General features: G+C 40.1%; 2 protein-coding genes across 3 annotated transcripts; both read left to right on the top strand.

Annotated features, from left to right (window-relative positions):
• Positions 1-1,426: 1,426 nt before the first annotated feature.
• LOC135721821 (proteinase-activated receptor 1-like) lies at positions 1,427-6,032 on the top strand. Of its 2 annotated transcripts, XM_065244270.2 has the most exons (3): positions 1,427-1,555; positions 1,654-1,671; positions 2,478-6,032. In XM_065244270.2, exons 1-3 carry the CDS (start codon positions 1,492-1,494, stop codon positions 3,497-3,499), a joined length of 1,104 nt encoding a protein of 367 aa, XP_065100342.1. In that variant the 5' UTR covers positions 1,427-1,491; the 3' UTR covers positions 3,500-6,032. The 2 variants fall into 2 exon arrangements, with proteins under 2 accessions (XP_065100342.1, XP_065100343.1); XM_065244271.2 differs by lacking the exon at positions 1,654-1,671 and having other exon boundaries at positions 1,453-1,555.
• A 2,769-nt stretch (positions 6,033-8,801) lies between these two features.
• On the top strand, positions 8,802-10,190 carry LOC135721820 (proteinase-activated receptor 1-like). Its single transcript, XM_065244269.1, has one exon. It carries the CDS (start codon positions 8,827-8,829, stop codon positions 9,958-9,960), a length of 1,134 nt encoding a protein of 377 aa, XP_065100341.1. The 5' UTR covers positions 8,802-8,826; the 3' UTR covers positions 9,961-10,190.
• The last annotated feature ends 11,856 nt before the right edge of the window (positions 10,191-22,046 follow it).

Genomic DNA, 22,046 nt, shown 5'->3' on the forward strand with positions numbered 1-22,046 from the left:
CGTGGAATCTTTCCCACCTGCAGTCGGCGTGTCTCGTCTTTAGACCGTTGCGACTACATCACGCTCTCCCGGTACTGTGTAATCCTGTGAACGTTTGTCCTTTTCTCTGTTCTGCTCATCGGTGTGTCTTGAATTCAGACTTGCATTCACTGGTCCGGAGAGCTGCCATCTGCATGAACGGCTGGTTTCCGAGATCCGAGGAGAACATTCTCTAAAGTTTACCCCTGAGACTCATTGTAAATATTTTTACGCCTGAGATTCGAGAAGAACATTCTCTACAGTTTACCCCTGAGCCCTTTTCTAAATAAATCTTCTATTTGTATCAGATTCCTCTGTGTCGTTCCTAACATTCCTTGCGTGTTCAGAAATGTCTTTATGCAGAAACCTCATATGCTCCTATAAAGATATTGTATAAACAAACCAAAACTCATGCAACTCTTTATTATATTTTATATTTTTCTTATATAACTGTACATATTTATGTAATTTGCTAATAAGTAACTGTATCTCATTTTCAAATATGTATTCATTGTAATTAAATAATACAGTAAAGTATTTGTAAATGGGGTATGGAGATGCATGTTCTTCCTGGAGATGCAACATCCAGTAATGACGAGTAACAGCAATTGGCTAATAGTTTTCAACAGAAATAAGTTTGAAACCCATTTAAATAATTTTTTAATTATATAAATTGCAATGACTGTCAGTAATTTAACAAATTGAAATTCATGCATGGAGACACACCGAAAGCATTCAGCTCTGAAGCAGTCTTCAGGACTGAAGTTAAGCTGTCTGTCAATCTACTGTTCAGGTTATTGTGCAACATCTGTTTGGTACTCATGGATGTTTTTTTGGATCCGCTGCTGTACTGCTATGAATCGTCACAGTGCATACAGAAAATCAGCTTTGTGTTTTGATGGAAAAAAACAGAAAGCACGTCATCAAACACACAAACCTATTGAAAAGCACTGAGTACAGCCAAGCTTAAGTGTGAAATGTTTAGGTAAAGAGATGTTAAAATTATTTGAGATTTTATTATGCTGTTGGTTTAAAAAAATAGCCCAAAACCACAATAAAACAGAATATATATAGGCCTATATCAGCAAAAATATGAGCACCAATACATTAAGTGCTGCAAAAGTAAAATGTCATTATGTTCATTTTATCATCAGAATAGGTCATCTGGTAATGGATTTCTAGGAATATGCAGATGCATTGTCTTGCACTTTATTGTGTAAATATCAATCTTATATCAAACTTTTATAAAAGTTACTTTAATGTGTTTTAAAGCTACTTTTTACTTGTCTATTCAAGAAATGGCGGGTCAACGCCCCTATTACAGCATCTTGTTTGTTATGGGTTAATGGCACATGGATACTAAGGGTCCAGTGACGTTACCACAACTTTAAGTCACATCCTGCATCTTCTCACAACAGTTTCACTCAGAGAAGGAGTCAAAGAGCTTTGCACTTCTGTCTATAATCAGTTGTGATGGAGTTCAAAACTTTTTTGCTTTCAGTTTTAGTTGCATGCACGTGCGCTCAAACCTATAACGGTAAGTACATACAAATTATGCATGAAAAACTGTAACTTTGTAATTTTACTTTGTCTCGCTCCTAAGATCCGAGCTTTGATTTGTCTTTTTTTTTTCAGATTTCTTCAGATTTTTGGGTAAGGAAGAACCAATAAATATAATAATCAAATATTTTTTTAAAGATATATGCATGTATGTTTTCCTGCAAGGTTGCTGTTGGGAGCCTACTTTATGAGTGGTACTGTTGTATTTAGCAAACCACATAAGGCAATGAGCTGCTGTCCTACTCACTGATTGGTTACATTGCTCTCTGTTTAATTTCATTCGACTCAAGAAACTGGATCACCAAATCTAACTGTAACTATTTGTGTGCATACTCAAATTATTGTAAATTACTGAGTAAAACTTTTTTAGATGTAAGGTTTAAGAAAAGAGAGACATTTAATAACTTATAACTTTTCATACTATTATGAAAAATCCAGTTCCTAAATTTCCCAATACTATGTTTTTCTTTAAAAAAAGGCATACATGACCACTGGTGAATAATGCATATTCTATTTTGCGTTATGTATGTGACAAAAACGGACACAAGTTTTTGTGAGACAATTAAAATGCACAAACCGGAAGCAATATTACAAAACAAATGAAGAAGGATGGCTCTTAAAATAAAATGTATTTATTTTATTTTAAATTTAGTATGCACATATGAGGAGGAAACAGAATTATGAACACTTCTCTGTTTAGGAAATTATATTTCTGAAATTTGCACATACTTAACTATGGAACATAATATAAAATGCTTTAAAAGCTTTATTAAAGACTTTGCATGGGTATTTAAACCACCAAATACTTACACTGTAAAACCTAACAGTGTAAGTCACTAAACGAAAAGAGTTTATTTAACTTATTTAAAAACATTTGTTTGATTGGTTTGATTTAACAGCGGTTGACTTCATCAAAGAGGAACCATGGTCTGCACGTCCAACTAACAGCACTAATGCAGTGCCATACAACCAGACCTTTCCAATCTCTAAGGATGCTGTGCTCTTCCTCAAAGGCCTGCTGGTCACACGTGTCATGCCCTCTTTCTACATCCTCCTCTTCCTCATTAGTTTGCCTCTAAACGCATTGGCTCTGGTGACGTTCACCTGTAAGATTAAAGAAAAGAAACCGACTGTGATCTACATGTCAAACCTGGCGTGTGTGGATCTGCTCTTCACCCTGCTGCTTCCTCTGAAGATCCACTATCATCTGAACGGATCTGATTGGGTGTTTGGTGAGGTGGCGTGTCGCGTGCTAAGTGCTGCTTTCTACTGCTACATGTACTGCTCCATACTGCTGATGATGTGTATAAGTGTGGACAGACTGCTGGCTGTGGTTTTCCCCATCGTCTCTCTGACTTGGAGGACAACGAGGAATTCTGCTTACGTTTGTGTGTTGGTCTGGTTACTGTCAATTGCTGGCACGGTCCCAATTCTCTCTATAACGCAAACGTTCAACATCAAGGATTTGGGCGTCACCTGCCACGATGTGCTGTACCACATAAAGTTGTATTACTACCTGTTTTCTATTCTGTCCTGCCTTTACTTCTTCCTGCCGCTGGTCATCACTTTGGCGTGTTACTTTACTATTATATATAAACTCAGTGCCAAAACTCGTCACTTAGCAACATCATCATCAACCTCAGATATTCGAAGGAGAGCCGTGATTATGGCGATCGCCGTACTGACGGAGTTTGTGGTTTGCTTCGCAGCATCAAATGCAATCCTGTTGTATCATTGTGTTCGTCTGGGCACAGGAGGTCACACAGAGGAGGGGAAATATTACATGTTAGCTGTGTGTGCAGGAAGCTCAAGTGTTTTTCTGGATCCTTTGCTGTACTACTTTGGATCGTCACAGTGCAGGGAGGAAATAAACTCTGTGTTTTGGTGGAGAAAAACAGAAACTTCATTATCAAAGACTTAGTCAAGCTCACATGTGTGAACCGTTCAGTTAATGAAATCATTTGCTTATCATTTTCTTTCTAAATTTGTATAGACATGATTATGTATCAGATGCAATATGCATTAATATAATAATTCACGCAAAACTAAAATGTAAATGTATTGTCTATTTTTATGCAGGGCTTTGAACCAGATTTTGCCCAAAAACAACAGTGTTTTAACGTTTCCGGTTTTCGGTTCAACCCTAAAATTGATGTTTCTGAACCGGTTAGAGCAAAAAATTAGGTTCCTGAACTGGTTAATAACGTTCTACATCAGCTATGGGACATACAAATAGGCTGATCATTAGGACAATAAACTTAAATTATTAGTCTACATTATTTTTCTTAAGTCTCTATCTTGTCATCAAACATTAAAAAAGGCTACATTATGTAAGCGACATAACTGTAATTTTGACTTGACTACATTTGTTGAGTGCACTTAAACACGCGCACACACATAGACGGAGGACAAATTCCAAACAGCGCTTCGGGAAGAAGATGCAGCGTAAACAGTCGCTCCACATAAAGTGAAAATTACGTTTGTTTTTCAGCGCATTATTCACCAAATGTATTTTAATGGACTACAGTATGAGACACAGTAGCGCAACTCTCTCTCTCAAGTTTATACATCAAGGGTTCTGATCTTTGAAGGTAGGGATATTCACGTTCAATTGGAGTTGGACCGGGCGGACACATACAACCCATGTGCTCTGTGCGTACAGAAAATTGCTCACTTTAGCGCCTTTTTGTGGTTAAATTGTTTAAAATCACCTAAGTGTTAACATTTGCAAGTCTTTGAAATGCGTGAAAAAGATCAACTTTCACCCTATTAATCCGCAAATCGCATGCGAGCCGAACCGTGGGTCTTGATCTGTACGGAGCATCTCATTACTCTGATGAGTAACCCCTCGTTCAGACAGCCAACGACAAGCAGTAGCAGAGCGACGCGATCTCATTCATTTCAATGGAAACCTGGCGACTTCCGGCGACACGAGCGACAGTGACCGTTGGCGACCGTATGGGCGTGTCCAGCGACGCGAGAAAGTTAAGAAAAGTTTAACTTTATGCAAATGTCGAGCGACTTTTGGGAGCGACTACCAATGAGAACAAAGCAGTGGAGTTCACGTCACCCTTCTCTCGTCAGTTACTGGCGTGGATGGTACTCATTTGTTTATGACAAGCAGATTTAGAAACGCCTCATTGAAAGAGACAAGCGACACACAGCGATAACGTCGCTGGCTGTCTGAACGAGGGGTTAACGACGACCGGAAGTGAACTTCACAGAGTAATATCAGACAGAAATCTTGTCAAAGAACGAAAAAAATAACGGTATTAACCGGTTAACATTATTTTAAATAAACGTTTCTGTTCTGGAACATATATTTTTTAAAGTTTGTGGTTTCGTTTCTGTTCCTTGCAAAACATCAAAGTTTCTGATTTTCATTTTCGTTCCTTGAACCGGTTCAAAGCCTTAATTTTGATGTTAAATCTAATGTATTGTTATTATAACATTTTCAAAAATGTTTAATTGTACAAACACTGCATGATGTATTTGTGAATAGGTTTTTAAACGTATAGTTTTAAAATGTAGATCTTTTCACACTGGTCACAATTGTAAGGTTTTTCTGCAGTGTGAAGTCGCATGTGAATATCAAGTACAGACTATGAGCGAAGGTCTTTCCACAACAGACACATCTGTAAGGCTTTTCACCAGTGTATAAACGCATGTGCACATTAAGGTTGGACGGTTGCATAAACAATGCCGTGAAGTTAAAGTGACAATTTGTAGTTTTTCAACCTTCATAATATATTTTCAAGACCCTTGTGATGGTACATCGACCTTAAATAGGTTGAATGACATGTTCACAATAGCCTGACAGTGTCTGTATTGCTTTTACTCTTACTTTTAAACTTGGGGTTTCGGGTAGTAACCCGAGCACAAAACAAAAAACTACAAAAATCTGCTTTATGGCATACGTCACTTCCTCAACTTCCTCAAATATGGACGTGAGAGCGCAACTATTTATTTTCCTGATGTTTTTGTCATGGCCGCAGCAGCAACTAAGAAAAAGAAATGCATGGTTTTGTCGGAGGAGACCAGAAAGAGAAATGGGGAGAGAGACAGAATAAAAAGAAGGACGAGGATCAATTATATTGGGCCAGCGTTCGCTCGCTGGCCTGAACTAAAGAACGAGGAGGGGTTTCTGACCGATGCTGACTTGGTTTGCCCTCATGCTTTTGTACTAGTAAGTAATGTTATATTGCTTGCATATAAAAGTCCTGTCTGGCGCTCGAACACTATTTTTATACGTGAATTTTACTGGAGGCTACTTGGAGAGTTTAGAGAGAGGCTTATATCACTTGGTATCATGGACCTAGGACACAGGCGATCTGGGTTTGATTCCCCTTTAAGGCAATTTTACTTTAACCAAGCGATCACCGTTACAACTGGCTTGTAAACGTTAGCTACACGGTCTTTTGGCGTTTGAAAAAAATTCAACCCATGAAATTATATTCCTATGACATGCTGGAAGGCACACTTTGTGACCTTAAGAGTTGTCTTCTTTTCCTTTGCGACAGTGCTGCGGCGCTTGTGGCCTCTAGAGGCGCTAAACGTGAAAAATACATGTCTAGCACCCCCTAGTGGCCAAAACGTACCATGGTGTGCCTTTACTGTAAGTCTTAAGAACTTGTCTGACCAACTTGCTATTAGTTAAGGCTAATCAGTCTTACTACTGTATATGTATTTATATGAGACCAATTTACCTTTTTATGCAACTTCCTTAAAGTGCCCATATTATGAAAAACTCATTTTTTTCTGGGTTTTGGGGTGTTATTTTGTGTCTCTGGTGCTTCCACGCCCATACAAACTTGGAAAATATCCATCCATGCTGTTTTGAGTGGGATACAGGTTTCTGAATGTCCTCTGCTTTGAGTCTCAGAATGCACGGTTTCAAACTCAGCTCCGTTGTGACGTAACTAGCCTTTTCGTCACATTTCGTTTGAATTTTCCAACCCACCACCCCACTCGAAGGTCTCCACCCACCAGGTAGCTAGAGAGCACATAGCAGTCCCTTCGCTGATATCCTCTATTCTGTTATCATGGCTCACGGAAATAACAGCGCTATTTGGATATTATGGATTATACTCCCGCCTACTTTTAAAAACAAAGTGTAATCTCATTTACGTGTGTTACGACGCAAATAGTCCTTGGATTGTACGCGATATTATACTATTACAAGACGTTCATGCGAAATCTGATGTAAACAACAGACTATGTATCTATATTTCACGGATTATACACATTTGTGGACAAAAATGGTCATTGGATGTATTTTATTGGACTTTTATGGATTATTCACACATCTGAAACAGACTGGATTCGATTCACGATCGTTATATCAACATAAAGGTAAGAAGTTATCTGGACTTATGACACAAAGTACAACATTTTTGATGCTAGAGCATCTGTATCTCAAAACAGAGACCATACACTGATGCTAAACCCGTAAGTTATTCCTTTTAAACAATGTATAGTAATGTTAATATTATTCATGTTTGTAGACAGTAGGCTATATAGATATTGTTAGCAGAAAAAAAACTGACATCAACCCGCCCACGAATTGGTGCACGTAGATTGGATGAACTTGTGTGTGTGTGTTAGCAGTCATTTGCCATTGAGAACGACGAGGTGGCTAACCGCTATGCTAGTTAGTTTGCAGCGTGGTTTCTCCTGCAAAAACAGTGACCAGCTACCGTACTTTTCGAAGGTAAAAAGAAATATTTAACTGCTTTGTTTTATAATTCTACATGAACTTACTAAGTAATAGTGTTTTGCCAAACTAACTAAGACCGGGCCTTACCTACCCAGCATTTCTGACGACCCTTATGTACCCCCAAGTCTCTTATCACTTTCTCAAGATACGGTCCGGACCTCCCACTAGCTTCTAGCAATTAGCATGCTGTCCACAAGCAGTATACATCCTGTAATTTGCTAAAATAATGCGTGTGTAAATGTTTTATAACGGGAATATGTTAGCATTGTTCAGGGAATACGAGTTTATTGTTGAGACTCATCACAATTTACTCTGGAATCATCATGTGTAATGAGTTTTTTTTCCTGGAGTGTACTTATTAGTGATACTTTTTTGCTTGATTTGTCTGTTGGAAATACATAAACCGTTAATAATAATATATAAAATAATAAGAAGTTTTTTTATTGAAGCTTTTACAACAAATCACCTTAAAAATAAAAGCATTTCCTAAACAAATAAATATTAATGTCTATGACACACTTTCTTGTGGAACCTGTGGTTTGTGTAATAGTGGCAAATGGGTTTACTGGAGCCTAAAAGGATGAGTGATGTCACAATAAAACTGTCATATTAACCCAGATCAGACTGAATACAGACTTAAACATTCACTCTGTGTGTGTCTGTCTGAAGACTCTGAAGTTTCATGATTTGAAGATGTTTTTGTTAAGTATTTTCTCTAGGTCACTCATGGGGTTGAAAACTATCTTGTTTTTAATGATAGTTGTGCATACGTGCACTGGAGATAACGGTGAGTACATCTTATGATTTTAAGAGCTGTGAATTTAATCGTTTTCAGATTTATGCTGCATGATCAGAAAATGTTTGTTTGTTTTGCTGTACTTATCAAAGCCTCAGATGTGTTTTGTTTGTCTCATATGTGTTCAGTAGGGAAAACATTCACTGATATTGTTGTGTTTTTGTATATTTGGTTACAGGTAGCGATTATTCTTCGCATGAGTATGAGAAAGATAATGACAATGGTAAAATACATTTATATTTTTAGATTTTAAAGCAATAATGGAAAATGCATTTGTGTATTTAAACAGTTTTAAAAATATAAAATCCATGTGTATGGTTTTTTTTTTTTTTTTTTTTTGAGTTTTTCTCAAGGGTGAGATGGGGGGACAGAGGATTTGCATTTCCCTTAACAAATAGCAGCTTTAGCCCTGCTTACCAGGCTGTGCAAGTTATTAATTATACCTTATCAGCATTATAGTTGCATATCAATTATTTTTATACATTACTCTTCACTCGTAATTGTCTCTGTAAACATTGTCTTCAATCTCCAAACTGATGAAAATATCAAAAAGTAACATAAAAGTAGTTCATATTATTAATTTTTACAGAATATGTTCAGTAAAATCTAAAGCTCTGTGTGTGCAGTATAATTTAATGGGAATAGCGTCCCTAAGAATACAGGAATGTGATTCCTCTAAGGAAGCATAAATGCTGAAATGAAAAAAATAAAAAAATAAATTATTGTTCAGAGAAGTATGATATTGATGTTGAACTGCTGTTTATTTACAGCTACAACAGATATAACGGGAACCAGAATCCCCCTCTCATTTGGTGCACAACCAATTAACAGCACTGATCTGTGTGCGAACTCCATGACATACTCCATCTCAGGTGATGCTGGGCTCTTTCTTAAAGGCCTGCTGGTCACACGTGTCATGCCCTCTTTCTACATCCTCCTCCTTCTCATTAGTTTGCCCCTAAACGCATTGGCCCTGGTGACATTCACCTGTAAGATTAAAGAAAAGAAACCGACTGTGATCTACATGTCAAACCTGGCGTGTGTGGATCTGCTCTTCACCCTGCTGCTTCCTCTGAAGATCCACTATCATCTGAACGGATCTGTTTGGGTGTTTGGTGAGGTGGCGTGTCGTGTGCTAAGCGCTGCTTTCTACTGCTACATGTACTGCTCCATACTGCTGATGATGTGCATGAGTGTGGACAGACTGCTGGCTGTGGTTTTCCCCATCGTCTCTCTGACCTGGAGGACAACGAGGAATTCTGTTTATGTTTGTGCACTGGTCTGGTTGCTGGCACTCGCTGGCACAGTGCCACTTCTTTCAATAACACAAACATTAAACATCAAGGATGTGGGCATCACCTGCCACGATGCATTGTGTTCCAACGACCTAGATAAGATGTACATGAACCTGTTTTCCATTCTGTCCTGTCTTTACTTTTTCCTGCCGCTGGTCATCACTTTGGCGTGTTATTCTAGTATTATATATGCACTCAGTGTCAAATCTGGTCGTTTAGCAACATCATCATCATCAACCTCAAATAAACGAAGGAGAGCCGTGATTATGACTATTGCCACAATGATAGAGTTTGTGGTTTGTTTCGCAGCAACCAATGCAATCCTGTTGTATCACTGTGTTATTTTGATCACAAGAGGCACCAGAGGAGAGGGAAACGCATCATATATGCCTTACATGTTAGCTGTGTGTGCAGGGAGCTCAAGTGTTTTTCTGGATCCTCTGCTGTATTACTATGGGTCGTCTCAGTGCAGACAGCAGATCAGATCTGTGTTTTGGTGGAAGAAAACACAACTACAAAGCTACAGAACTACAAAGTTTTCAACCACTACTGAGCTTAGCCTACGTATAGAATAATGTTAAGGTCTAAAGGTATAATTACAATGTAATCCTCATTATAATGAATGCTTTCTGGCTTGATCCCTTTAAAGGTTGAAGCAGTTAAAAAACAGCAATTGTTATTATATTGTGTGTGTACCCTGTAAAACAAAGTCTATAAATATAAAGCATGTTCAGTTATTATGCAGAATGTCAGAAACGTTCAAATTGTGTAAACATCTCACAAAATGTAATTGTCGTTGGCCTACTTAAAGCAACATTAAAGAAATAGTGTTAAAAAGGTATTGTCCCTGACTGTTGTTGTTGTTAAATATGTGTATTTAAATAAATGTAAATAAACGCAAGCACTGTAAAAGGCACAATGTGTAAACTAACCATTCTGACCACCTTATGATAACACCGAGACCTGATAAATGTTACAATGAAGTCGCAGTCTCGGGGCAGAGCTACGAGTCCCGTTACAGTGTGTGCAGAATATTTTGATAACTTTTTTTCTTAACACCTTTTACCAATTCCAAACCACAGCAATTTTAAACCTTTTCCTTTCATCCTATTTTATGAACTTGCTGCCCGAATCAAGATTTCTTGTCTAAGGGTGATACCTCAATTTTGCAATTTCCATGGATGTCATAAAAAAGCCAGAAATGTTGTGATTGGGCTAGCCAAATGTCAAATAAAAAAGAACCAATGGGCTGCTGATTAGGTGTCTCCTGGGCCGATCTGTCTGGATAAAAACGCTAAGTTTATGCTAACTTTTTTTTGGAAAAAGCAGTACATTGCCACTGCGCCTTTTAGTGCCATTAATAAATTATTTAACAACAGAAACAAACAGAAAGCAAGCAATGGGCCGCGATGCGTGATGCACGAGTGTTATGGGCTGGTCAGACAAAAAGAGTGTGAGATGTTTTGGCCCAAAAAGTATGTCGGCCCCACCGGGAAATTGTCCGGTCGGCCAAATGGCCATTCCGCCTCTGAAAATACATAATGCACCGGCCAACCAGACCACGGCCCACTGGGAATCTCCTAGTAGTCCCAATGACCAGTACATGCCTGCGCACACACACCAATCATCATCAGTTATGTGTCCCACACACCAACACAAACACACCAATACTAACAAAGATTCATCCACAAAGTATTTCCTTATTAGAAAACTTGTTTTTAAATGTGTTTAATAACGTTTAAAAGAGCTGTTGGAGGCTTGGTTGTGATGACGTTGATTTTGAGAGACTGTGGTGTAGTTCACTTGTAATCTAAGGTTAGGTTTAATTTCTAACACATTTAGGCTTTAAAATTCATAAAAGTTGTGATCCTCTGTGAAGATGAACTTGATGGACAAAACGTGAAAAAAAGCTTTTTTTCTTTTACAACAATCCTTTAGTCTATGGGATAAAAAAAATGGCTTTTAGTGAGGGAACCAGTGTCCCGCCAACTTCTGGGTTGGCTTACAAAAATGTGACATCCCCTATGATCGTCTTATACACTGACGTGAAGGTGTCTTTTTTAAACTGGATGTGTTTGCATTTTAATGCACTGTATTGATCAAATTATGGAAGAGTCTTAGGAAACACACCCAACCCAAACCAACATTTATCCGTCTCTCAGAATAAGCTGTTATTCTTATTGATTATTTCCTTCTTTCCTTTGGGGTCTTCATTTGCCCATCACATTGGTCTTTTAAAATTTTAAATGTGGGCATTGTTGGCATTATAATAACAGCTGATTTCCCTCAATGGAGACTGAATGGCTGGTGATGTCACACGAGAGAGCACTCAGAGAATCAATATTACACCTAAAAAAATCACAAAAACTAAATTTGTAAATCACAGACATAGCCCACAAAAAAGCATGTAAGTTAAACAATTTATTTCCAATGTTATACAAAAGAAGGAAAATGTATGTATAATTGAGGCAATCTTTTATAGTACAGGCAGGTGATGGTGATCAGATCAAATCTCATAAATGTTATTAATTATGCATATTTATACTTTATTAATTTGTAGATATTAAACTGTGCCTGTTAAACTGTACCACGTTTTTACATTTCCTTTGGCATGTAAGTGTGTCTTTGAGAAGTTTTAATGCCCATTCTGTATTTTTTGTGTGTTGGCTTCGTAGCTGTCATGCTCTATTTTGTCAAGTTCAGTCTCAGTAAGCGCTCTGTGTCTTGTCGTTGTTCGTTCTTCTATCCACTGTTTAAATGTTTTGTTTTTTCCGTACATGTTAAAATTAATGTCAAAATGTTGTGGTTGTCCAGTGTTTGTCACAAGATGGCGCCAAACAGTAATCTTTATTGGCGCGGAGCGATTTAAATCGTACAAGTAGTACCGGCTATGCGTTATTACTTTGGAGTGGTTATTATTTGAAAAGAACGAACCTGCAAATGTCTCAACTGACCAATCAGAATCAAGCATTCCAGAGAGCCGTGTAATAAAGCTAGAGATGAGTTGTTATAACGTATAAAATATAGTTGAAAAAAGTCAACTTCATTTTATAAGTTGTAGCAACTCTTCTCTTGTCAAGATAAATAATAGTAAGTTGACATGACTTGTAAATCTGAGTTGATTCAACAAGGCAGCAAAGATTTTTTACATTGTACTAATTTACAAAACATTTGTTTTGACCACAATCCAAGCACCAGAGTTGAGTGTGGATGTGACGTACATGCACCCATGACCTTTACCCACACCTCCATCCAGTAAAACCTTTCATACACACCGCAAACAATAAGTAAAAAATTTTTTCAAAAACAACTAATATTATTCTGATGCTGATAAGCTAGTTTATTTAATTCTGATATTATTTATAAAGGTTTTTATTTCAAAACAGATTACATAGAATATAAAACATATGCTGTAATAATGAAAATACAATGCCATGATATGAATTTTTTTTAGCTCTTTAGATAATTTGCTTTGAAAAAAGCATTTGTTTCATGAATAAATATTTTATGTCTATTACACACTCACTTGTGGAACCTGTGGTTTGTGTAATGGTGATATTGAAGGTTGAGTAACGTGAACGCTGTCATATTAACCCAGATCAGACTGTATACAGACTAAAACATTCACTCTGTGTGTTTCTGTCTGAAGACTCTTAAGTTTTTGATTTGAAGTTGTTTTTGTTAAATAGTTTCTCTAGGTTACTCATGGGGTTTAAAACTGCCTTGCTTTTAATGATGGTTGTGCACACATGCACTGGAGAGAGCGGTGAGTGCTGTGAATTTAATTGCTTTCATTCATGCTGCATGAGCGAGGTGTGTTTATTTCTTTGCTTGTTTGGCTGAATTTATCAAAGCCTCAGATGTGTCTCATATGTTAAGTAGGGAGAGCATTCACTGATATTGCTGTGTTTGATATGTTTGGTTACAGGTAGTGGTTATCCTCCATATCAGGATGGGCCCGTCTCCACAAAAGGCATTTACATTTTTTTAAAACAATAATGGATAGTGCATTTGTGTTTTATTTTACATATAAAAAAATAGATTAATGTAATTTTTTCTAATAAACCGTTAAACTACTATGGTTGAAAGCAAAAGTAAATAAAAAAAGTAAAATGATAGCACAGTGACATTTCAAAACCCATTTTTTTGAGTATTTTCTGAATTGGAAGATGTGGACACCAAGGATTTGCATATTCTTTAACAAAAAGCAGTTTCACACCTGCTTCCCAGGCTGTACAACCAGACTACACAAGTTAAGTTTCAGATAATTGTTTCTTAAACACATGATAAATGTTAGATTTGTATTCCAGAAATATGTTACAGACTTTAAACTATGTACTGAAATGTGGAAATAAGGGCGGTTCATATTTCGCGTCTAATGGCACCAGATCACTTTTCTCTTCTTTCCAACGCGCTTGGGCGGTTGCGCTCCAGTAGCATCTGCTGTTGCTGCCGCAAAAGACGCCAAATGTAAACCACCCTTACACCGTTAAACAATGTTGTTTTTTACATTGTTGTGGTCATGATTATTTGGGGTGGTCTTAAACAGATTAAACAGAGAGACTCAATGATTCACTATAGTTACCAAGTATTATCAACACAACACAATCGTGAGCATCATTTGGGAGCAGTGAATCCTGCCTGTTTTTCAAGATTTTAAAAACATATTTTATTTACTTGGCTTTTTTAAATCATTCATGTTTGGTTAATATCAAATTTTTCTGTGGTGTCACAAACAGAGAAAACAATTACTGTAACATTGGACTTTACAGACTTTAATGATATGTTATCAAAATTATAGCTGCGTATTGTTATAAATATAACAGCTCTTCACTTTTATTCCTTCAAGTTTTTTCTTAAAACTTGAAAAGTTTTGCAAACTTTTACTGAAGATGTTCTTTATTTATATCTGTTTTTTTATAGGAAATGGGCGGAAAGTTTTTAATGATACACGGGGCCAAGCGTCGTCCAAATGTTTCAATGGGCCATCATGCAGAAGTAACTGTCCCAAAGACACAATTAGTTGTAATAAGCACACCCATTGGACAATCGAGTTCACATGACTTGTGCAATATAATCTATATTATTATGAAGCTATCAGGCGTATTTGTGTGCATTGATATTCTATTGGTACCTAAATGTCACATAGGTTTAGAAGTCTGTTGTTAGTATTTCTTGACTCTTGTTACAGACCTCAGCAGTTTAAATGTTTGATAGCGTCATGAAATTGTTATCCATATATAACTATACTCTTATATGTTTCTTTACTTTTCTCTACCATTATTTGAAGTAAAATGAAAAATTATGCTCGATCAGCATCCAAATAGGTTGTACTCTTACTAAAGCATAAACCTTGTGTTTTAAGGCATATCTGCCATTGAAACGCTTAGGTTACTCACGTAACCCCGGTTCCCTGAAATAACGGGAACGAAGCATTGCGTCAGTTAGCTGACGCTATGGGGGGGGGGGGAAACTCCTGTTTACTCCGTGACTGAAGCCTATTGGTTAACGTCTGTACAAAGTACAGACCAATGACGTTTGAACCCGCGCGCGGGAGGAACGCGTCCTTATATAAGCGCGGTTCAATCGTCAGGAGCTCATATTATTCGACTGAAGCGCGCAGCCGAATAACACTCGCTGCGTAGACGTTTGTAGCACGGCAAGAGACGCAATGCTTCGTTCCCGTTATTTCAGGGAACCGGGGTTACGTGAGTAACCTAAGCGTTCCCTTTCAATACGGTTCACTTCGCATTGCGTCAGTTAGCTGACGCTATGGGGGAACGTAATCCCATCACGCCGTGCATACACAACGTACTGAAGTGCCTTACCGGAGAGACACTGCGTGTGGCCCTATACCCGGCATATTCACAGCTTTAAAAGCAAATGTGTAAGCACCATATAAATTGTTGACGCGCACACGGTGGGGTTTTAAACGCACCGGGGGCACATAACATAGCACAAGACGGCGAGGTACCGAGCGCGCCGCGGCTGTGCGAGATAAGTAAATTCAGAGTCACGTTGGTGAGCTCGCTGAGCGCACCGTGGTGTACACATAAAACGCATGAGCGTGCATGATTGAGCCGAGAGAACCTGCGCTCGTAGGGCAGGGACGTCTAAGCTGTACAATCTGACAACGTAGACGGCGAAGACCAGCCGGCCGCGTAGCAGATATCAAATATAGATATAGATACCCCTGTAGACCAAGTTCATGAAGAAGCCAAACTCGCACAGAGTGGGCTCTATATAGGACATAGCTCATAGAGGGGCGTGAGCCAGTGCGATGGTTTCAACGATCCATCTAAATAACCACTGTTAGCAACAGACATACGTAGTGAGTGATCTGCGAAGCTCACGAACGGCCGATCTGACTATAATATGCGGCAGAACGGTTCGTAGCGTGGGATTATACAGATACCACAATAGTGTGAACCCAGGTGCACCCTCGAGCGCATCGGGATGCATGTAGGTAGTATTTCTTCAGTGCACCGTGAATGCGTATAGATAAATCAGTGCACAGAACGCGCCGTGAATGTGTACAGATATGATTGATGAACGTAACGGTGGGCACCCAACGCACCGTGAACGTACACAGATGAACAACAATGTATGTGTCACAAAGCATAACACAGCTGTGTATACAGGTGAGCTTTCCCAAGCGCATCTTATTGTATACCAAAATGTTATAGCGTGTACATGTGAGCTTCTCTAAGCGCACGGTGGACGCATATAATTAAAAACCATATCGTGCATACAGGTGAGCTAATGGGCGCACCTTTAATGCAACAAACCTCAGTAGTGCGCGAAGCAGGGATGTCGAAGCTGTAAACTGACAACGTGGACGGCGGGGACCAGCCGGCCGTGTCACAATTGTCAAATGAGAAACCTCTAAGACCATGCCCATGCTCTAAGACAAGTGAGCATAATTGTCACGGGAGGTGATAACGTCAACGATCCATAAATAGCCTGTATTGACAGGTGCTCTAGTGAGTGATCTGTGACGCAGATGAACAGCTGATCGTCTGATGTACGTCAGACGTATCTGTCATCCAGGACCTTGGACAGTTCCAGAGCGCTGTGCCTCGGGCACCGTCCGCATCTGAGAAATGACAGGCTTATGAATAAAGTGAATGGCCAGCCGTAAAAGCATGGTTCGCTGTTACCGCCGCCGTCCGCATCTGAGAGATGACAGGCTTGTGAATTAAATGAATGGTCGGTCGTAAAAGCGTGGTTCGCTGTTATCACGGCCACATAGATATAGGTAGGGGAGAGAGCCGCCGTGTCTCTGTAGTGAGGAGAAAAGTGTTCCACCCACGATTCGCGGGGCGGGGGGTATTGACTTTCAAATGTCACTAGACAGAATGGATCAGACTGTGCATAAGGACGCCTCGTGAAAGGGGTCCTAGCAGCTTGTGTCAATGTGTCATAAGGCACGTAATGTAGGTCGTGTCCCACGGATGCCATCTCCGCACGCCCATCGTAATGGGTTAATATTGGTAGTTTAAGCATGAGATGCGTATCACTCTGATTGAACATAGCTTATAAAGCGATGCAATGAGTTTATAAAGGAGATGACTCGTCAGCTTGTTCAGGGGGCGAGATCTCAGTCTGGTTCGGTAAATAATGAAACCACCGTAGATTGCCCGACCGCATTATCACAATAACACGGTCGAGAGTGCTGCAGTGCTAAATCATCCTCTTAATGTACCGTATTCACAGTACAAGGTGATTTATATGAGACAAACGGCGTTCCACGCGCCGAAGGCTGATTGCCGTCGTAAAGCGTGTTCAACCCACAGCAAATGCTGGGCTAGCTCGTAATGACAGCACTTCATGCAGCAGTGTGTAACTTAAGCAAGCTTCCCGGCCGTCAGCTCGGGGCGGGACCTTTGCTTAGTCAAACTGAAGTGGACTTATGAACAGAATGCCACGATATTCAGCTTTCTGAGGCTCGTTAGAGGGGTACGTGCGCCCGTCTTAAACGAGATGCCGCGCGCGTCTGACTGTGCGCGCGCTCTAAGCTTTGAAACTTATTGTGGCGGGTAGCAAGCTCACTTGAGGTTGATATTACCCTTAATATCTCCGAGTATTGGAGCGGAGGTGTGAGCGTCTTCGGATCCGCTAATATAAATCAGCTATATGGCCGAAAAACGTCATAAACCGCTTGGCTGTAAGCCTTTGAGTGGCCGTCCGGAGAGGGCGCGATTCAAACGCTTGGAGCCATGCAAAAGTCTGAGGCTGTCCTTTCTCTAGGAAGAGAGAATAACAGCCGTAAGACCGTGCTCGTTTGCGCCATCAGCATCGTAGCGGAGAAACTGAGGTGGGCTGCGAGCGAATTTGGCAGAAAGGTGTTAGAGACACCGTACAGTCGTGGGGTGTCAATACACAGTATATGGCCAAACCGGGGTTTTTTCGGCTAGCGTCGATAGAATTATGGACAGCGGGCCGTGTGTGCGTATTACTGATTGCTTGTCAGTAAGGCGATAAAGTGTTTAGAGACACCGTACAACCGTGGGTGTCAATACACAGTATAGTAAGCACGGAAATTACTCTTTTTAGAGGAATCAAATACCGTTCGCCACTATAGTGAGGTCGCATAGCCGACAGTATTACACAGTATGTTTGGATAAACAGCACACAGAAAACATTTCAGCAGTAGCAGTTTTAACATAAAGTGGCATGGCATCTTACGCACAGAAGCCACTGGCACGTGCCACTATGTTTAGTGGCACTTCCGGTTTCCATTGGCCCGTACCAGTGGCTCGTCGAGTGGCACTTCTGCTGTCCAGTGGCTCATACCACTCCATTTAGTTGCTCGAACACTGACACATGTCAGTAAAAGTCTGTTGGATTGAGGCATGTGGCACTGAAGTCACCGATCGATCATTACAGATCCGAGCGTAACTTCCAGCTGCTGCTATGTTCATTTAATATTGTGACACAATGATTTTGTGTGTCCTTTTTAACTCAGGTGTTTCAGGTAACCGAATGCGTAAAATGAATCGAGAGCTATATATATCATCTTGACGCTCGTTCATAAGGGATTGTATGATCACAATATTTAAATATTTAAAATGGAAATGCATAATATTTTGAGTGTTTTAATTTAATAAAGCACAGTATTTGTCTGAGCCATGGTCGTGTGAACATTGTGCATTTCCTTTATATTAATCTGTTTTTGTAAATCTTTATTTTTTTTAAAGCAGTAGGCCTAATTTAAGTGAGTCTACTAGATATTTACACCCTTTAAATGAAAGACGAGATCGAAGTAAAAAAAACTTGCCCCTTTTCTTAAAGCATACTGTAGGCAACATTTAGATCCATTGAATTGCATAAAATAACTGTGTTTGATTTAATCATTTGTAAAGTGTTTCTGTCGGAGCTTACTTAAAAATCTTTTTTTGCTTTGAAATAATTTAAAAATGTATTTAAAATAATTACAAATTCTTATAAATATTGTGAAATAATAATTAACAACCCTTATTTCTTATGGATTACAATGTATATAAAATGTAATTTTGAAGGGCACGTGACGTATCTGCACTGTCAACACCGTGTAAATATCATGTTGTAAAATATGTAATAGGACATTGCTTTTAAACATAGGATGTAAACTACCAACATGGTTGGACTGACACCTACTGTTGTGGCGTGCATTTGTGTAAATGCGGTACTTTGCAGGAAAAATATTATAATATTCTGCGAGATTCTTATAAATGACACTTTTTATTAAATACAACACTTTGGCACTGGTGACATAAAAAACATGCCACTCACAGACTAGATTTTCACAATTAATACATTTAGAAAAATTATATTAAAAACTAACAGTACAATATACAATATTGCTCAGACACTTCAAATGCTGTGCTTTATTAAATATATAAAATATTTGCCTTCCCATTTTAAATATTTACATTTTTAATACTTAAATTGTGAATTATGATCATCATACAATCCCTTGTTGAACGATCATCAAGATGCCCTATTTAGCTCTCGATGCATTTCACGCATTCGGTTACCCGAAACACCAAAACGACACACAAAATCATTGTGTCACAATTAAATGAACATAGCAGCAGTACGCGTAAGTTACTCTCGGATCTGTAATGATCGATCGGTGACAATTAGTGCCACATGCCTCAATCCAACAGACCTACGTTTTACTGACATGTGTCAGTAGACAAGCCACTAAACGGAGTGGTATGAGCCACTGGACATCGGAAGTGCCACTCGACGAGCCACTAAAAAGTGGCATGAGCCACTGGACACCGGAAGTGCCACCCGACGAGCCACTGGTACGAGCCAATTGAAACCGGAAGTGCCACAAAACGTAGTGGCACGTGCCACTGGCTTCTGTGCGTAAGATGCCATGCCACATAATGTTAAAACCCCTTCTCCATTTCAGGGCAGTCCAGCCGAGGCGCGACATAACCCCTTTTTCCCAGACAGTTTCGTTCTCTGTTGATGCAGCTATGCTGCGGAGACCAGAGCTCAGCCGTTCAGGTGCACAAGCCTCAGTAGTGACGGTGACCGAACGGCTCACGGAGCAGGGTAGTATGTCTAGGTGGTTTAATGTCAGACTGAACCCATCGCAGAGAGGAAGTCTGCCGTGAGGCCCGCGGTTTTGCCGTTTATTAAAAGGGCAGAAAAACCGGGTATATATATAAGAATGTACCAATATTCAGCGCACTGATATAGGACGGGACTGAATAAAGGGAGGTATTCGGGCCTCAGTATATTATAAACAAATTCGTTCTGCCTCTGATTCCGTCTAAACCAGAGAGAAATTACCAGGCAGACGAAGAATGAGCTATCTGAAGTGAGATCGGCTCAGGCCAGTAAAGCTCTATAATAAGTGTTTTAGCGCTCCAATAGAGGCGTGTCCGCCTTATCGAGCAGACGAATGAGATCGTGCCGCTCCAGGAGGGGAGGGGCATGAAGCTCTCTTATAATGAGTGTTCTTGGTGCTCCAATAGCGGCGAATCGGCCCTATCGAGCAGACGAATGAGATCGCGCCGCTCCAGGAGGGGAGGTGCATGAAGCTCTGTAATCGTTGAACACTGGACAGCTGCATTTAGAGGCAGCGAGCCGTAATACCGCGTGCTAGCTAAGCCGTTAAGAGACATCACCACTGTGGGGAAAGGAGCGAGGGACTCCGCGAGCGTGGAGCACGAGTGGCTGTGCTATGACAGAGACAGGGGCAGACCGCCCGTGTATGCTTGTCGTATGCATCTATCCAGGTCTACGGTTCCCCGCTTGTTCATCTCAACAAGAGAGGAACGGCAGAGGGGAGCAGCAACACAGACAGAACAGCCATGCGTCGTGACGGTATCACCCGATGCACTCGGGGGATTAATATATGTGCCAGAGATCTCGCCACTGAATGTGAGAGGAGCGAAGGGACTCTGTAAGCATGAACGGTTGCGGTGTGACAGAACACAGGGGGAGTTAGTCCGTGTGTGCTTGTCTATGCATCCATCTAGTCTCATGGCTCGCCGTGTGTTCATCCCGGCGAGAGAGGAACAGCAGGGGGAGCACGAAACATGGATAAGACAACCAAAGCATAAGCGCGGTCCCGGCGTGGGAGGTGCCAGACCGGTAACGCGCTCGGAGGAAATTCATAGCAGAGAGGCTCACCGAGCCGCTGTGCTGGACGCTATTACAACAGCGCCTGCTCTTTTAGCTTATAGCTTTATATTAAAAGTATTGATCTTACCGGGCGGCCGCAGGGGAGACCTCGTCAGGCGTGTGTCCGCTGCACAGGGCTCGTACCACGGCAAGCGAAGGCTATCTTCGGTTCTCGGCCGGAAAAGCGGCAGGGGAAGACGCTAGACCTGGACTCTGCTATCTTCGGTTCTCAGCCGGAAAACGGCAGGGGAAGACGCTAGGCCTGGACTCCGCTGCAGGGCTTTTGTCAACGGCGAGGTAAGGCTTCTTCTTTTTCTTCGGAGCAGCGAGAGGTTCGCGCTGAAGGAGAAATAATATGAGCTCCTGACGATTGAACCGCGCTTATATAAGGACGCGTTCCTCCCGCGCGCGGGTTCAAACGTCATTGGTCTGTACTTTGTACAGACGTTAACCAATAGGCTTCAGTCACGGAGTAAACAGGAGTTTCCCCCCCCCCCATAGCGTCAGCTAACTGACGCAATGCGAAGTGAACCGTATTGAAAGGGAACTATTTATTTTAAATATCACGGGGAAATATCAAGGGAGGAGCAAACAGGCCTGACGTCTCCCAACAACTTCTCAAAGTTCACAGGTAATTAAACTCATACAATATTTTTGTATTTTTTTTCTAAAACAAAATCTATCAATGCATCATTTTTTTAAAGCTCAACACTGATGAAAAATCAATACAAGAGTAGATTATATTTAATGAAATCTAAAGCTGTGTGTGTGCACTCTATTCTATTATAAACATGTATATTTATATATTTGCATGTATATATTTTTATCAGCAGATGCTTTTAGTCAAAGTATGCAGCTTAATATTAAAGATGACTTAATCTGATTCCTAAGGAGGCGATAACAAATGTTGAAATAGAAAAAAATCAAGGATCATTCAGAGGTGAATATGATATTGATGTTGTACTTCTGTTAATTAACAGCTAAAAATTATATAAGGAAGAAACAAGTAAGCCCCATCTCATTTCCTTGTAAA

Source organism: Paramisgurnus dabryanus, chromosome 18 (assembly GCF_030506205.2).
Source record: "Paramisgurnus dabryanus chromosome 18, PD_genome_1.1, whole genome shotgun sequence".
Lineage (NCBI taxonomy): Eukaryota > Metazoa > Chordata > Actinopteri > Cypriniformes > Cobitidae > Paramisgurnus > Paramisgurnus dabryanus.

Bases quoted from the DNA above. Each gene is read 5' to 3' on its own strand.
- LOC135721821 (XM_065244270.2), top strand. From the start codon at position 1,492: ATGGAGTTCAAAACTTTTTTGCTTTCAGTTTTAGTTGCATGCACGTGC.
- LOC135721820 (XM_065244269.1), top strand. From the start codon at position 8,827: ATGATATTGATGTTGAACTGCTGTTTATTTACAGCTACAACAGATATA.